This window comes from Macadamia integrifolia, chromosome 7 (genome assembly GCF_013358625.1).
Source record: "Macadamia integrifolia cultivar HAES 741 chromosome 7, SCU_Mint_v3, whole genome shotgun sequence".
Classification (NCBI taxonomy): Eukaryota; Viridiplantae; Streptophyta; class Magnoliopsida; order Proteales; family Proteaceae; genus Macadamia; species Macadamia integrifolia.
In genome coordinates, this window is record NC_056563.1 from 27,018,210 (window position 1) to 27,033,905 (window position 15,696).

At 38.0% G+C, this 15,696-nt stretch overlaps 2 protein-coding genes across 2 annotated transcripts in view; both read left to right on the top strand.

The window, feature by feature from the left end:
- The window catches only part of LOC122084500 (RNA-binding protein 39-like), a 29,875-nt gene extending 17,554 nt beyond the window's left edge, over positions 1–12,321 (top strand). Inside the window, exons 5-14 of the mRNA XM_042652786.1 lie at positions 167–222; positions 1,784–2,018; positions 6,298–6,384; positions 6,464–6,538; positions 6,733–6,816; positions 8,893–8,957; positions 9,985–10,234; positions 10,327–10,415; positions 11,743–11,857; positions 11,964–12,321. Coding sequence (XP_042508720.1) covers positions 167–222; positions 1,784–2,018; positions 6,298–6,384; positions 6,464–6,538; positions 6,733–6,816; positions 8,893–8,957; positions 9,985–10,234; positions 10,327–10,415; positions 11,743–11,857; positions 11,964–12,005 — 1,098 coding nt within the window. The 3' untranslated portion in view covers positions 12,006–12,321. The remainder of the gene's footprint in view (positions 1–166; positions 223–1,783; positions 2,019–6,297; positions 6,385–6,463; positions 6,539–6,732; positions 6,817–8,892; positions 8,958–9,984; positions 10,235–10,326; positions 10,416–11,742; positions 11,858–11,963) is intronic.
- Positions 12,322–13,773: 1,452 nt separating this feature from the next.
- Positions 13,774–15,696, top strand: part of LOC122083896 (probable 26S proteasome non-ATPase regulatory subunit 3) — a 7,760-nt gene continuing 5,837 nt past the window's right edge. Inside the window, exons 1-3 of the mRNA XM_042651827.1 lie at positions 13,774–13,931; positions 14,032–14,111; positions 14,215–14,405. Of these exons, the coding sequence (XP_042507761.1) occupies positions 14,033–14,111; positions 14,215–14,405 (270 nt within the window). The 5' untranslated portion in view covers positions 13,774–13,931; position 14,032. The remainder of the gene's footprint in view (positions 13,932–14,031; positions 14,112–14,214; positions 14,406–15,696) is intronic.

Genomic DNA, 15,696 nt, shown 5'->3' on the forward strand with positions numbered 1-15,696 from the left:
ACTTAAAACGTGACAGGCAATCATATAGGCTGCCTCTAATGGTGCAATAATATAAACTATTAAAGTTTCTTGTCAGGGGATCATCGTTTGTAAGTTGAACCTTTTGAAAATGTTAGCATATTTCTTCTGCTGCTATCTTATTAACAACATTATATACTATCTTCAGGTGCGCGATGTACGGCTTATAATGGATCGCAATTCAAGACGTTCAAAGGGAGTGGGGTAATTTTCTTCTTCGTTCTTTGACATGAAGTGTAGGAATCTGTGTAGAACTTAAGAAGGGTGTGTGTGTGTGATCACTATTCATGACGTTCCAAGGGTGTAGGGTAATTTTATTTTTCCATCTTAACTTGGAGTTTTTGATTTGTTTTTCTATTCCAAAGGATTGGGCCATTAGGGTAATTTTCTTCTTCCTTCTTAACATGAAGCTTCTGAATGTCTCATTCTGAATAACATTTTTACTGTGCAAGTTTGTGTTACCATAGAAGATGTGTAGATGGCCATCAAATTTAAAATTTCAGATTGGTGCGTATTTTACACTTGAGTTCCATTTATTTCAGCGTAAAAGCAAAAAAATTAAGTAAGCTTTGTAAAATTTTGATGACGAAAAATTTTTAGAATGTTTGTGCCCTGCATAATAGGGTGGAGAACTTCCATGTGAGGGGTCTGGTCTTTGTCTTGGTAAAGGCGAGTCTACAGCTTAGTCTATTCCTAAACTTTCCAATGGAGAATGGTGTTGTTGGATTTCTCTATTTGAAGTGAAACCCAGGATTTCTCTGACGGTTGGTGAATTGTCTTGTAACTTCAAAAAATTTAGAATGTTTGTGCCTTGCGGAATTGGTTGGAAAACATCCATGTGAGGGGCCTGGTCTTTGTCTGGAGAATGGTTGTGTGCTGAGTCTAGAGCTTGGTCTATTCCTAAACTCTCTCAAATGGAGAATGGCATTGTTGGATTTCATTCTTTTAAGTTAAACCTAGGATTTCTGACTGTTGGTGAATTGTCTTGTAACTTCACGTTTATGTGAAAAATCTGATGGGGTCAGAAACTTAGATTGGCCATGTTTAAGAATCACACACGTCAAGAAATTTATTTGGGATTACTGGGTAATAGATGTTGCTTCTGAACTGAGAGAGAGACTACTGCAATGCTGTCATCCAGCTTATCTCTGAAGCCACATCTCTTACACTGCAATGAGAGAGAAATATCTTTGAATGCTGTCCCTTAATATCTTACACTGCAATGCTGGATAGCTGCAGCTGTCTTCTGCCAATGGCACTACTTCATGATCATCTCTCCCTCCCTCCCTGGATCCCTCCAGCAGTGCTTTGCAACGTGCAATCCTCATTTGTCTCTGATGTAGGGATGGGGATGAGGTTACCATTTTGGCCTGGCAGTGGTCTACTGAGGACAGGAATGCAATATTTTCTTTTGTGCCTGACCTCAAACATTTTCTTTTACACCTGAATTGAGTGCACTGTATTATATCTTACATGCACCGAAATAAATATGGGAAATGATGTTTTGTTGGAAAATTTTCATGTTCTGCCTTTCTTCATGTGGAAAAGATGAAGCCTTCAGCGAAATAACTTGATGAGCAAAAGTGTTAGGTGCCACATTATGCCTTGAGGCTAGCCTTTTGTTGGGTTACCTGGGATTATGTGTAGCATACTTACCGGACTCAAAAATAATTTCTGTTTTGTTTTTCAACTCTGTACAAGCTAATTGACCAGTCCTTTCATGTCTTTAGTCACCTAAGAGATCTTTATTTATTGAGTTTGACAGGTATATTGAATTTTATGATGCAATGTCAGTCCCGATGGCAATAGCACTTTCTGGTCAGCCACTTCTCGGTCAACCAGTGATGGTTAAACCTTCAGAGGCGGAGAAAAATCTGGTTCAGTCAAATACAGCTGCAGTTGGAGGGCCAGGGGGTGCTATTGGACCATATTCAGGAGGTGCTAGAAGGTTATACGTTGGCAATCTGCATTTCAACATCACAGAGGATCAACTTCGTCAGGTGAGTACATACCGTTTCAAACTGGACAGAAATTGATGTTCATAGGTTAGAGAAAGGTGGCTTTGGCACTTATTGTAGCTGTTGTAAAGTTAATATTATATTTTTCCTTTTACATTTGTCTTGTGTAGTTATTGATCCTTAAATTGTGAATGATTTAACTGCTATTTCAATCACCGGGCTCCATGTATTATGGTCAAAACTCCAAAATACGTTTTGAGTTATTTTTAGAAAATTTGCCTCTGAACTATATTTTTGATCCAGTTTCATTTTTGTTATTATGGCTTGTCTTTGCCAATGCGACCTGCTAGCCCCTACAAGGGCAGATTTAGTATGGTTTTGTCATGAATTTGATTGGAATGTGGTTTTTGGTCTTCCTTTATTAAGCCTGTATTGGGGTTTTGCCATGTAAAAACGCAAACTTTTATCTAGGCCCGAGTATTATTTGTTTATTTCACCACTCTTTTATTTTATCTACCGCCTCCATCCCCCCGTGTTTTCCTCTTTGAAAATTTCAAATTTTAACGAGGGGAGATGCATTAAATTGTCCAAATTTTATTGAGTGGAGATGCATTTACTTTCAGCTTATTTTCAAGATCTTGAAATATGGTAGCCAATGGTTGGGCTATTGTAATTTATGTTTCATCACTTGATCTGTACAATCGATTGACTACTTGGATGGAGAAAATGGAAGGAAAAAGGCTGGTCAAATTTGGGTCTGAGGGAATATTATCTCCGAATGATTTTCTTCACATTACCTCCAGCCTTGCCCGAACTTTTGGCATCAACGAAGGGAAATTGTCTATGCATATTTTGTACCTTGTTGTAATCAGCTGGTGTGAGACTGTTTTCTATAAATTGTGTGCAATATGGTTTTCACTTTCCAATCATACTACTTTTTAGTTACCTATATGGCTTTACAGTTATTACAATTTCAATGAAACTTCAATCATACAGTTTTTTACTACCATAGCATTCAGTGACCTTGGTTAGTAATTATGCAGGTTGCTGAAATCTCTCTGATTTGCGGCAGGTTGCAATATACTGAGGGAGCTTTTGAGTGACAACACCTCTGCATTTTTTGGCCCTTGCAATTCCACAATTTATATCCTAACTCTTTCCTGAAGAGATATCCATAACACTAGATTCCTTGCCTAGTCCCTTGCTCAGCAAAGGAGAGACAACATTCTATGTTTTTCCTGCAAATCTTTAAATTTTTATTTAAGTCTAGAGAGATTTAAATTCATGACTATCTCAATTTGCTTGAGATTTTGGGGCATGAATGCTGGATAAATCAATCTTGATGTGTCTGAATCAGAGAATTGGCATAATAGGTCCTTGTTGAAATAACCTAGAAGGGGGGTGAATAGGTTATGCTAATGGGAATTTAAATATTTTCGAATTACGTATCCCAAGTGTGATTGCAAAATATGAAATGCGGAATAAATAAAATTCACAACCACACAAGACTAAGATTTATAGCGGTTCGACTTAACCTGAGTCTAGTCCTCTCTCTTTAAGATCCTTTTGTAAAGTATCCCACTAGCATTTCCCTGTCAGTACAGTAGATAGGGAGGAAAACCTTTATAGAATTTTCAAGGATAAGAGAATCTGTCCAATCTCCTTTGCAGGTAGGGAGGCACCTTTAGAATCCCCTTTAAGGTGGAGAGACACCTTACACTCTTATAAGGACAAGAGAATCCTACACTAGCCTAAGTACAGTCTAGACAAGTGTAAATGAAAAAGTAAAGTGGAATAAAGTTTTTCGAGGTACCTCGTGTGGTGTGTGCAATGAGTATGAAATGAAGATTATGAGCATGCACCTTTAATGGTCTTCCTTTGCATATGAGATAGTAATGGAGACTTCCACTCAACTTTGAGTTCTTGAGAGTAAGGTTTGACCACAGTGATTGAACTCAATAAAATAAGACATAATTCTCACTGAACGACTTTTGATAATGATTGCTAATGCTCACTTAATTGTTAATTACTAAAGCTATTAGTGGGGTATTCATATTGGTGAGGATTAGTTCTAATTTGGGTAGGAGAATCACCAATTTTGGGAAGGAAATAAGCCTTAACGGGAAAATTTCACTCTACTGGTAATTACCTGATTAGGTGACCGTTGGACAGAAAGATCCGTTATAATTTAAAAAACTAGCCATTGGACATTGGTTGGAATCATCTGGAAGCAATCCGGTTAGCCAGATAGATTTTCGGAAGGCATCCGACAGTTACCAGATGGCCTCTGTTGGTTTATGTCTGATTTGTTCTCTGTTCACAGAGCTCTACCGGTAGTTATTGGATCCTGGCGGTAGTTACCGGTTGACCTCTGTTTTGTGTTTTAACTGTCTGGCAGTTATTCAATTTGCCATATCTTTTTCATGAGAGGTCCAAATGGCTTGATTCAAGTTGTGGTGGTGGTCACAACTCGATTATCCACATTTTTCTAGTTAAGTCCATTTCTTAACTATGTTAATTTGAATGACTAAAATACCGGTAGACCTCTGTTTTGTGTTTTAACTGTCTGGCAGTTATTCAACATGCCATATCTTTTTCATGAGAGGTCCAAATGGCTTGATTCAAGTTGTGGTGGTCTCACAACTCGATTGTCCACATTTTTCTAGTTAAGTCCATTTCTTGACTATGTTAATTTGAACGACTAAAATACCCTTGAAGTCTGGTCTAGAGGTATTGACATGGTCAACACACTTAAGGTCCTTTGTCATAGGTTCCTCCTGGAGCCATTCTAACATATGCATGCATTATGAGTGTAGTGCGTACAGTGTGTTTTATTACAACCTAATCTAGAAGTCTTCACGTCTTCACGTCTTCAATCTCTTCAAGTCTTCAATTTCTTCTTTTGTGACCTTCATCTGTGCTTGATTCTTGTAGAGGTACATAGAGCTCTTCTATGGCTTCATGCATAGTTGTCAAGGCGTTGCCTAGGCGTTCAGGCTGTTTGCCTGGGGCCTAGACTACATGCTGTCTTGTGTTTTGGCACTTATTTATGCCAAATATCATTTAAGTAAAAGATATTATTCATAAATAAGAAAATACCCCCTATTTGAATTCAATAAAAATAGTTTAAAAATCAAATTCCAAAAGGATAAAAAGTCAATTCCCCAGTCCAAGAAGAAAAACTGGATTTTGGTTATAGGGGCGATTTTCAACTTTTAAATGCTGGAGTTTTTCTCAATTATGAAAATTTTATAAATTCTATCATGTTAAAACATTGCTAAAAACCAAAAGTCCGGTAAAATAATTTTTTATTTTGATATCCATAAAATTATTTTCATTCAGGCGATTTTAACAGTATTCGCGCACTTAAAAATAAGTTTGACCGGATCATAACTTTGTCATTACAACTTAGATTTAAGTAATCTTAGACTTGTTGGAAAGTTGGTTTTATATTATAACTGATACAAAAAGTCTTATGTAAAAATAATATCATTTGACCAGTCAAACTTATTATAGAACCAGAGCATTTCTCTAAATTTTGATTTTTTATAACTTAATATGACTTAATGTTAATTTTTTATGATTTAATATGGATAAATGTATATTTTTAATGACTTGATGTTGCTTAATCTTGATTTTTTATGATACAAGGTATATATAGCTTACTAAATAATGTTAGAAAATAGGAAAAATGAAAAATAACAATTGGTTGCCTTGTTCGCCTCAAGGCGTGTGCCTTCTTGCCTAAGCGCTTAGACAACCCTCCACCGCCTTGGTTCGCCTTGGCGCCGTGACAACTGTGGCTTCATGCTCTCGTCTTGAGGTTAGACAATATGTTCATTGGTCTTTCACATGACACTTGGCAGATAATCATTAGGATACTCACTCGTTTGTTATCATCAAAACCAATGTGGAGTGTGGTATTCCCAACACTTGTTATGCTCTCTTCCAATTTTTTTTTTTTGTCAGGAGAGAAAAAAAAACTCCTTGTAGTGAGTCAAAGTAGAGGCACTTCTCACATGAAGCCTTTTGTATATCCTAGACCCCTCGTAAAATTGCGCATTAAACTAACACTTTGTTTCATTTGGCTCTGGTGCTTTAAAAAGGTACTAACTACTAAGGTAGATGGCAACTTTGTGGCTCTTAGGTCCACTGCAGTGGTGGACATATTTTTTTTCATTAGGATTATTATTTAATACTCAACTTTTGGCATAAAAAGTTCTCTGGACTTTTGCAATAAGAACTTGTTCTCATTCTATTTATTGGTTTCTTCAAGTTTCTGGTGAACTGGATTAATTGATTTTTTAGCTGAATGTACTAGGTTTTTGAACCATTTGGTCCTGTGGAGCTGGTTCAATTGCCCCTTGACCCAGAGACTGGACATTGCAAAGGTTATGGGTTTGTCCAGGTTAGTATATCAGTCTGAAGGAGTTTGTTTCTTCTCATTTTGATCAATGGGCTAATGTGTAAAAGGTACACTGTTGCAGTTTGCACGACTTGAAGATGCCAGAGCTGCACAAAGCTTAAATGGACAACTTGATATTGCTGGTCGGATAATCAAGGTGACCTGCTGTAATATTTATTTTTATAATTGGTAAAGAAAATTCGCAATAAAAGTCTTACAATTGCATCTAATCTTTATTTAAAATTTTTAAGCAAAGCTAAGATTACTAATCAAGAGACGAAATAGATACTAGGTTGCGAGGATGAAGGCATCCTCTTACATCTTGACCATATACCCTCTTCTGTCTTTTAGGTATCTGCTGTTACTGATCAAGCTGGAATGCAAGACATTGGGGCTAATGCTGGTGATTTTGACGACGATGATGGTGGAGGCTTGGTTAGTAATCCTTCTATATTGGTCACAGATTTATGATACCAAACTCATTTGCTATCTTTGATTCTTTATTTTCTGTATTCTCTTCACAATTAGTCTTGAGGCTTTGATGGGTGCTGTGGCACACTTTTGGAGAATCTAGTTCTGTTTCAACGTGCAGGAAACAAATTCCTCCTTTGTTTTAGTATGTCTGGCTGAATTACCAAATATCATGGTCTATTTATTTGTCTTTGCTTGGTGGATGTTAATTATTTGAGCATTTTGAGGTTTGCACATTCCGATTTTTCTAGTAGTGTATAATTTATTATGTTAGAACATCTTGGTTGCATATGTTCTTTTGGTTGCATAAGTGAGGATAAGAAATTGCAATCTGTATTTTGTTCCACTCTAATAAAATTTTCTTACATAAATGAAGTTTGATGTGCAATAAGCTATGATATAAAAAAAACTGTGGGCGTTGGATCAGAAAGTGTTTGCTGATGTAAATATTCATTTTGGAAGGTCCTCCCATGAGTAATTACTGTTCACAAAATGCCATCTACATTGTCTGACAAGTGTTTTGTTCTTTGTCCAACTTGTTGATCTGTATTTTGATTAATTTATGTTATGGAAATGTGGAAATTAAGCTTTGAATCTGTTGAAAAATTATGCAGGTGCACTTGCTCACTGTTTCTATTAACTTCACTTAGGCTACGTTTGGTAGGGGAAGTAAAGGGAAGTGGAAAATTTCGAACCTAAAAAATGTAAATTTTGTATCATCATGTCATTGAATTGTATAAACTACTTAAAATTTCTTATCATATTTAGTAATATTACATTTTACATGTAATTTTTATTTTACTTTTTATACCAAAGGGATTTGGATGCAAAGTAGAGTGAAAATTAATAACCAATATGGAATGCTTTTGAGTTAGTCACATGGGGTAATGATTAAAGCTTCACTTTTAGGTTTGTAAATTTTCACTTCCCTTCCCTGTAATTCCCCTTGCAACCAAACGAAGCCTTAGACGCTGCTGGGACTTCATAGTAAAGATTTTGATTTGTGACCTGGTTATAAATGGGTTTATGTTTTTGTTAGATTCTCATTTGTCTGGAACCTCAGTGATGTACATCGCAAGATCACATGCAAATTACCTGTCTCTTTTTTTCTTTGTTGAGATGTGGCTGACAGGCTGGCACAGCTGTTCTCAAGTGAGTAGAACAGAATTCAAGGTTTGAAATTTTGGATTTTGCTCTTATTTCAACCTCTACCAAAACTAAAATATTTCAGTGAATGGTAAATTTCGAGAGACATTTAGACTCAATTTGTTCCGAAACTGAGTATTTTGGTAATGGAATATGTTGAAAGGGTTCTTGTAAGGCACAACCACTGGCCCAAGAGGGTTTTTCTTCTCTCTTTTTTTGGGGGGGGGGGGGGGGGGGGGTGGTGGGGTGTGGGAGTTCAGGGTAAGAAGGTTGCCAGATTTTGAAAGTGAAGCAGCAGCAGCAGCAGAAGTAGAAGTATACGTGACAGAATGAGAGGAGAGATGAGAACAATAAAGAGAATTTTGTGGAGGGAGACCTAAGATAGGGGCACAGGCTCACTTAATAATTTGTATTACCTGTTCTGCCCTCGTATACATATACACCTCATGTTCCTGTTTATACAACCCTCCCCCACCCCCCCCCCACCCAAAAAAAAAAATTCTAAAACTTTCTGCCCTTATATTTAAATGTATTTATATCTATTTCCTCATCTTTCCAGATTGTATTTTGTCCGTTGCGTTTAACTTGTACCCCCTGATGCGAACACAATAATTTTTTTTTTTGTTGGTAAAGATGCGAACAAAATACATCAGCACTCTTTTGTTTACTTCGTATCCAAGTCTCTGTGTATAGTGTTCTTAGGTTTGCTGTCTTCTCCCCCATGGCCCTATCAAATGAAAGCTATTTTCTTTGCATAGAAAATCTAATGTGCACCTTCTTATTGTCAAATGGTTTTCTTTAATTTTGTTGTAGGTATTTATAATTGCCTACACTGGCAAATTGTTTTCTTCACTGTTTGGCATTGCTGATATAAATCTTGTCTTCAACTTGCAGTCTCTGAACGCTCGTTCTAGAGCTATTCTCATGCAGAAGTTGGATCGGAGTGGCACTGCTTCAAGGTGTGTTGCTGTTTCTGATGCTTTTTGTGTGCGCTTCTGTATTTTTCCCATCAATGTTGTCAAGACCTAATCAAATTGTGAATCATAAGGAGGGTTTCTACTAATTGAATCGTAAGAATCAATCAGATTCTCCAAAAAACTTGAAAAAAAAAAAAAATGAAATAAATGTGAATCCATCTAATCCAATGCATGCACTTTTTATATCACAATGTAATGTTGAGTCAATGACTGCCTATGTTGCCACAAAATTAGTGGCTTAAATACAAATCACTAAGACTCACGTGTCACCAATGTATAAGCATAGAAGATCATTAATGGTTGAATAAGTAAGAAGGAAATAGTTGGTGTGTATTTGATACGTAGGCTATGTTTGAAAGCTCAAATGTTCAACAGTCCACTGACTACAGTAGGTCATAATGTCATCTTGTCATACGTAAATACCAAAAAGAGAGTCATAAACCATATCTTTGCTATCTAAAACCGTAAACCAAGAAGACATGAAGAAGTCGAGAGGAAAGAGGGATTTTTTTCCTTGAGCACAATAAGTTGCTAACAGAAAAAAATGTTTTTGGACCTCCTCTGATGCAGACAAAAATTGCGACAATCATAACTAAAAACCCCAAGTATTGAAAGAGAGATTAAGATTACTTCAAAGCGGGGTTTAGAGATGAAGAAACTCCTCAAATCTTCAAAACTCTCTTATAGAGTTAAAATAATGTAAGTGATGTTTGGGATTAGTATAAAGGGGTTCAGATTTATTTTAGAAGAAAAGGAGCCCCCCAAAAAAGCATTAAATATGTTAAAATAGAAACCGGGTTCTGCTAACTTCTGCTCAGTTGACTCTGTTTTGAGACACGGCCAGAATCGTGAATCAACCCTGAATCAAACAATTTGGCAAGTCACCTGAGTGATTTACCTGAGTTGGCAGATTCAAAGCCGTTTCTGAGTTGTGTATTGGTCCAATTTGGCAATATTGCTTCCCACTGTCTGATATCACTGTACTTATCTCTTGATCTCTTATCTGCAGTATTGCTGGTTCACTTGGCACATCTGTTGTCAATGGCCCTGGTCTCCCTTTACCAACAGCATCGGTTCTTGGTACTGCTCCTGTGGTCAACTCCCTTGTTTCCCCACTTGGACAACCATCTGTTCCTGCACTTGCTGGATTGCAGGGGACAGGTCTTTCAATTCCGGCTGCAGGACTGACTTCTCTTGATAATATTGGTGTACCCAGCGAGTGTCTATTGCTGCAGAACATGTTTGATCCAACGTTGGAGGTTGGTTGGGGAACCCTTTTTCAGTTATTCTCTTCTCATTAATGTTGCAATGTGCCTGCTGTTGTTTATGTTACTGAAATATGCTTTGCCAGACTGAACCAGATTTTGATTTGGACATAAAGGAAGATGTTCAAGAGGAATGTGCAAAGTTTGGGCCGGTGAAGCATATCTATGTGGACAAGTAAGTAATTAGTCAATTAGACGTGCTCTACCATCTATCTGATGCCTGATATGAAATAATATTTCATCACTTTTCATTTTTTCACGTGGCCTTGTTTGTTTCTAGATCTATGTGGTAACCACTTCATAGTCCTCTGTTTATAAAACAAAAACTTCGGTCCTCTCTCATTGAGGGGCATCCTCCCAACTCCTCAATTAAAGCACATTAGTCTGGCCTGAAAATCTTGCCATAACATTGGCATTATGGTTTTTATTGCTCCATTGTTTAAATTCAATTTAGGGGGAGCTCTCCTGTCTTATTATTTTTATTATTATTATTATTAGGGAGAAAGAACCCTGCCAGTCTGGCGTAGGAACTGCCCAGACTGGTGCTGGCGCGAAAAATTCAGGATGCCCTTGTCAACCTCCCATTGTCCCGTGTGCAAGTGCAGGAGCCTTGCGGGCACGCAAGGTCCTTTGCCCTTATATGGGAGAAAGAACCCTGCCAGTCTAGTGTGGGCAACTCCAGTGTGGGGTGCCAATGGGAGGGTGCTTGGGAGCATCTTCAATGCACAGGATGGGGGGGCAGCGTGGTCTTTTCATGCCGCCTATGTCTAGGCGTAGGCGACACTAGACTGGCTGGGTTTTCTCTCCCTATTATTATTAGGGAAATTTTTCTGTGGGGGAGTGGCCCCGGTGCCCAAACACATGGGGGGTGCAAAATGACTGGCCTGCTCCCCATGAAAGGGAAAATGTTTTGTGGATGCTTTATTGTGCGCTTCCATTGGACTTTGCACGCGCGCATGAACCACACTATCCCAGAGGAAGCACTTTTCCCTTATTATTAGGGTGAGAGAATGCTACCCGATAGCGCATATACACACTATTACCCGTGGCCAATGAGAGGATGTGTGGGAGCATCTTCAGCGCCGGGGCAATGGTCTTTTCCTAGTCGCTTCGTCTTGCCACAGGTACATGCTATCGGGTAGCATTCTGTCTACCTTATTGTTATTAGGAAGAGGTTTTGCCACGCTGCTAGTGTGGGAAGGGTTCTGCACACTACCGCAAATTAGTGGTCTGAAGAAGGTATCAATCCATGTGGACCTCACATTTTAAAATTATATGTAAAAAAGTTACATATATGGAGCCCATGCATTTTGTGAGAAGGCCTGGTGTGTGGATCTGTTCCCCTTATTATTATTAGTTTGCTATATGGCAATAGGTTTTCAGGGCACTATAGCTTTGGTTTGTTATGATGCTATTTAGTCATGTCATTAGAAAGATCATGTGTAAGATTATCTTGGTTACGCCAAATATGCTTTAGCTAACTCTTGGCTTTTTGGTCGCAGGGCCACTGCTGGGTTTGTATACCTTCGTTTTGAAAATACACAATCTGCGATGAGTGCACAGCATGCACTCCATGGTAGGTGGTTTGCTGGAAAGATGATCAAGGCTATCTTCATGGTAAGTGTTTCCTATGTAAATTTAATTGCTTTTCCCAAGCCTCCTAGTCTCTTTCTAATATTGCTCTTTCTCTCTCTCCCTCTCTCTCTCTGGAATTTATATGCAGCCAATTCCGACCTACGAGGTGAAATTTCCTGACAGCAGATAGCTTTGTTTAGTTATGGACTCAGTGGGAGTTTGAACAGTAGTTTTACTGTTAAATTTTCCTTTCTCGAATTTGGTGCTTCAATGTATCGTAGGTGGAGTCTGGACATATCCTTGTGTAACAAAAGGCGTATATATTGGTACTCATTTTGGGGGCCTGTTTAGCCCATTTTAAGAGGGAGGGGGGTTTACCTGTTTGTTAGATCAATCGGAGAGCTACTGGTGAAAGACATTAATCACAGTACACATTGAAATTATTCAAGTGGTTTAAACGTTTTGACTGATATCTATTTGGTCAATTCAAAATGGTGCTTGAACAACTCATTGTTTCTACTACAGACTTTAAATGCCAGCATCTGCCATGTGGCTATTCAGATGGGCTGCATATTTTGTAGTTGGGTGTGTCCTCGTATGCTTACTTTCATGTCAAATTGAAACAAGTGGTTAAAACAAGCTTTGAAAATCCATGGCTAAGGAGAAGAGCACAATAGTGGTTTTGAGTAACGTAGGTTGCACCGTGGTTAATTCAGACCATGAACTCTTTCCAACCGTTATAATAGCAAAATTATTCTATCCAACCGTTATTATAGCAAAATTATCTCCTTCGTGTGGCAAAATTTGAATTAGGTGTGGGAATGGATCCTACCACACGAATGTGTTGTTCCTATCCTGTTTGTTTTAGCAACTTGTCCAAAGTAGCAAATTCCAATTTCTTTTTCTTTGTTTCAGTTTGTATCCATGGGACAACAGTTGAAATCTGTTGTGAACAATTCATAAACATAAAAGGAAATCATTTCCATCTATTCTATAGCTCCTTCCTACCTTAATTACCAATTTCTATCATTGAGATTCATTGGTGATTTTGGTTAACATTTATGTCATAACGAATAGAAGATAAAAAAGTGTCTTTCCTACACTGTTGTGGAGGATGGACTCTTTTTAATGGGTGCATGCAATTTTGTGACACAAGTGATGCCGTAAATTTGACAATTTGACCATTGGATATTTAAGGAACTGTGTAAAAGGTAATGTGTCAAATTTCTGTCTTAAATTCAAGATATTTAAGGAATTGTGTAAAAGGCAATGTGTCAAATTTCTGTCTTAAATTCAACCACTTATCATCTTATTTTATCTCTCCCATGTATTTCGACTTCACTCAAGTCATGTGCATCCTCTAATGGTCTTAAAATTTTCAATTCCTTGTTTTACCATTTGCTTAGAAAATTGACATGCGAATAAGAAACCGTGATATATATTTCAATACTTGTCCTAAAAAGTTTAACCTGATTTGATTTGCTTGGTGACAAATCTAATTTTCCTTCAATAACAAACTAGGCCCCAAATTTAAACTCATTATATAATTTCATTAATTCCATTCTATTTTGCTTCAATTTATCTTTGAAAATTTTATGTTATACAACATTAAATCCAAACGGGGCTCGCTTGCCAAGGAGTGATCTTTGGAAAAAAAAAAAAATAGAAAGAAAAACCAAATACAGGACCATACGTCCAGGGGACTTATCCAACTGTCACAATGATGGTTTTGGGATCAAATCGCTGGGTTTCAAATCTGAGGGTCCGATTCTAAAATTTTCTTAGACCAAGTCCAATCGATTCCTTTTTGCGATTACCAGTTTAAAGGAGGTTCGATTCCGATCCGGATCAGGATGGACCCAAGAATCCAACCTAATCAATTATTAGATTTTGTTAGATCCACGGCTCTTGATCGGGGTCTATGATCATCCTAATAGAACCTGGGTCTATACCACGCCCAGTCTTTTCGTTTTGTTGCTTTACTTCCAGCTTGCAGAGAAAGAAGAAAAGGATACCAAAGTCTTCAAAGGTTGGGACTTGGGAACCCTAGTTCATCAACTCCGGATCGCGTAGATCCGTACGAGTTTTAGTTCAAGTTATTCTCCAGATAATCGAGGTGAATTGCCTTTGATTCTCTCTCTATAATTCCTAAACTCGTATAGTTCTCTCTTCGTTTTTTTTTTGTATTTTCCGTTACATATGTGTAGTTTCTGCAGGATGACGCAAGATGTGGAGATGAAAGAGCTTCATGCTCCTGTGAATTCTGCTTCATCTACTGTTCCGTCGACTTTGCAGCGTAAGAGAAGATATAAAACCCTAGTTTCCTTAATTATTTGTTGTTGATGTTCTCCAATTATTCAATTCAATTTCTGAGTTATTTGTTTCGTGAAAAATTACAGTTTTGAAGGAGATAGCGTTACTTATCGAGACAGGCTCTTATGCTAGGGAGGTCCGGCGGATCGTGCGGGCCGTTCGCCTCACAATAGCATTGAGACGGAAGCTTAAGGCACCTGTTCTATCCGCATTCCTCAATTTCTCTCTTGTGCCAGGTTCTGAGGCTCACACTCGGTTATGCTCCTACCTTCCCAAGGTAAGCCGTGAACCCAATATGGCATTTGGTTTTGGTTAAATGGATCTACTCATTCCTTGTGGGAATGGTCTACTTGATAAGTTGATAGTGTATAACTTGAACACAAATGTGGTGGATATGTCGCTTTCAAGATCAAAAGCGTTTAATTGACCTTTAACATTTGTAGTAAACACCCCCCTCCCCCAAACCCCCCAAAAAAAAAAAAAAAAAATTGTAATGTGAAATGGAATCCGTTTCGTATAAGTTGGTGCCACAAGAAGCACCTCCGCATGTAACTTAATTTCTGGTCAAGTATAAGTTTATGTTCAGTTTCTAACTCACATTGTTTCGGCTAAGCTAAACTAGACTAGCAGATTGGTCAGGACGTTTTGTAAAGGAAAATGCATGCCATAAGACTGATGGCACAAATAGGTCCAGATTCATTCCTCCAACATATTATGGACTTCATTTGGAGTTCCTTTGATAAGTTGAGAGTTAATGACGATTTGTACAAGGAGTACTAGTGATGGATACTATCTTATTTCTTGATTGGTGTAGCACTTGTAAGCTCGGTCATGCCTCATGAATAACCCTGAGCTTCACTATGTCTGCTTCTAAACAGCCAGTAGTTTTGGTTGATGTATTCATATTTTCTGCTATGGTCCTTGTTAATTAGCGGGGTTGTTTGATTATGGTAGAAGCTGAGGTTTAGAGCTCAATCTTCTGTAATTCCTTCATCGTAGTTTGGCAAAGTAAGGGGCGGACACTTTTTGTTATCTAAGGTGAAGAAGCAAAGAGGGCCAGCTAGCTCGCTCAGTATTTATTTGCATGCTTGGGAAAACATTTGGCCCAGCTGCTCCCTGGGTTAATTTTTGGGCTTTTCCTTGCGTCTCTGTAGCTGCCTAAAAAGTATGATAGTTTGAGTATGTACTGATAGGAATCAGTTTATTTCAACTCCTTATGTGATAGGAATTCAGGAATGAGGAAAGTTAGTTTTTGAGCTTATGCATAAGGGCTGTACTCAATGATTTTACACCAATGAATGAACATTATTGGCAGTTCAAATTTCCTGATTTTGTGCCTGTGTTGATTAGTGGTCGTGTTGGTGGCTTCATCGAGTTATTCTAATCTACTCTCCCTCCCCCCGCCCCCCCTTCTCCCCAACCCAATCTTTGTATAATTCCATCACAAAAAATCATAATGACCAGCCTGACATTATTGGCAGTTCAAATTTCCTGATTTTATGCCTGTGTTGATTAGTGATCGTGTTGGTGGCTTCATTGAATTATTCTAATCTACTCTCTCCCACACC